The sequence below is a fragment of the Priapulus caudatus genome, unplaced genomic scaffold, assembly GCF_000485595.1.
Source record: "Priapulus caudatus unplaced genomic scaffold, Priapulus_caudatus-5.0.1 Scaffold5298, whole genome shotgun sequence".
NCBI classification, from domain to species: domain Eukaryota; kingdom Metazoa; phylum Priapulida; class Priapulimorpha; order Priapulimorphida; family Priapulidae; genus Priapulus; species Priapulus caudatus.
The window spans coordinates 4,081-5,354 of record NW_014582359.1 but is presented as its reverse complement, the minus strand read 5'-3'; the positions used below and the strand labels follow the sequence as shown (position 1 = coordinate 5,354).

General features: G+C 54.7%; 2 protein-coding genes across 2 annotated transcripts in view; one reads left to right on the top strand and one right to left on the bottom strand.

The window, feature by feature from the left end:
• The window catches only part of LOC106819950 (kininogen-1-like), a 1,233-nt gene extending 1,209 nt beyond the window's left edge, over positions 1 to 24 (top strand). Inside the window, exon 2 of the mRNA XM_014824514.1 lies at positions 3 to 24. Within this exon, the coding sequence (XP_014680000.1) occupies positions 3 to 24 (22 nt within the window). The remainder of the gene's footprint in view (positions 1 to 2) is intronic.
• Positions 25 to 72: 48 nt separating this feature from the next.
• LOC106819949 (mucin-5AC-like) overlaps positions 73 to 1,274 on the bottom strand; it is a 4,996-nt gene continuing 3,794 nt past the window's right edge. The window contains exons 3-4 of the mRNA XM_014824513.1: positions 215 to 1,095; positions 73 to 129 (exon numbers count right to left, since the gene is read on the bottom strand). Of these exons, the coding sequence (XP_014679999.1) occupies positions 73 to 129; positions 215 to 1,095 (938 nt within the window). The remainder of the gene's footprint in view (positions 130 to 214; positions 1,096 to 1,274) is intronic.

Below are 1,274 nucleotides of genomic sequence, written 5' to 3'. Positions count from 1 at the left end.
AGGAGGAGGAGGAGGAGAAGGTGAAGATGAAGAAGGAGGAGGAGGAGGAGGAGGTCGGCAGCGGGAACCTCGTCACCACGGCGACGCCTGCGCCCGCGCCCGATCTGCCCGTCGCCATGACGACGGAGGCTGAGGACGTGGAGTCGATGCCGTGGGGGGCGAGACATCTGCACGCCATCGAAGAGATATCTGCAGAGGATGAGACAGTTGAGACAGCTGGGAAGAACTTGGGAGCTGAGACAGTTGAGACAGCTGGGAAGAACTTGGGAGCTGAGACAGTTGAGGCAGCCGGGAAGAACTTGGGAGCTGAGACAGTTGAGACAGCCGGGAAGAACTGGGGAGATGAGGATGAGACAGTTGAGACAGCTGGGAAGAACTTGGGAGCTGAGACAGTTGAGCCAGATGGGAAGAACTTGGGAGCTGAGACAGTTGAGACAGCCGGGAAGAACTTGGGAGCTGAGACAGTTGAGACAGCTGGGAAGAACTTGGGAGATGAGACAGTTGAGACAGCCTGGAAGAACTGGGGAGATGAGGATGAGACAGTTGAGACAGCTGGGAAGAACTTGGGAGCTGAGACAGTTGAGACATCTGGGAAGAACCTGGGAGATGAGACAGTTGAGACAGCCGGGAAGAACTTGGGAGCTGAGACAGTTGAGACAGCCGGGAAGAACTTGGGAGATGAGATAGTTGCGGAGTCAGCTGAAGTAGCTGCAGATAATGGCACAGTTGAGACAGTACCAGATGGTGACAAAGCTGAGACAGCACCAGACGGTGACAAAGCTGAGACAGCACCAGACGGTGACAAAGCTGAGACAGCAGCAGACGGTGGCAAAGCTGAGACAGCAGCAGTTGTTATGGAGATGGCTGCGATATATGACGAGACAACTGAGACAACCACAAAATATGCAAACGGAGACACGGCTGAAGGGAACGTTGAGACTGAGACGGCTGTGGAAGGTGTAGAGACAGATGAGAGAGAGGTTGAGGCAGCTGCAGACGATGAGACAGTCACAGCAGATTCTGAGGCAGCTACAGAGGAGGCTGAGACAACCAATGAGGATGGCAAAGTTGAGACAGCAGCAGATACTGAGACAGCTGAGGCAGCCGCAGAGAATGCAGATGGTGAGACGTTTGCAGAGGCCGAGACAACAAATGAAGAGGGCAGAGGTGAGACAGCAGCAGATCCTGAGACAGCTGAGGCAGCCGCAGGGAATGCAGATGGTGAGACGTGTGCATAGGCCAAGACAACAAATGAAGAGGGCAGAGGTGAGACA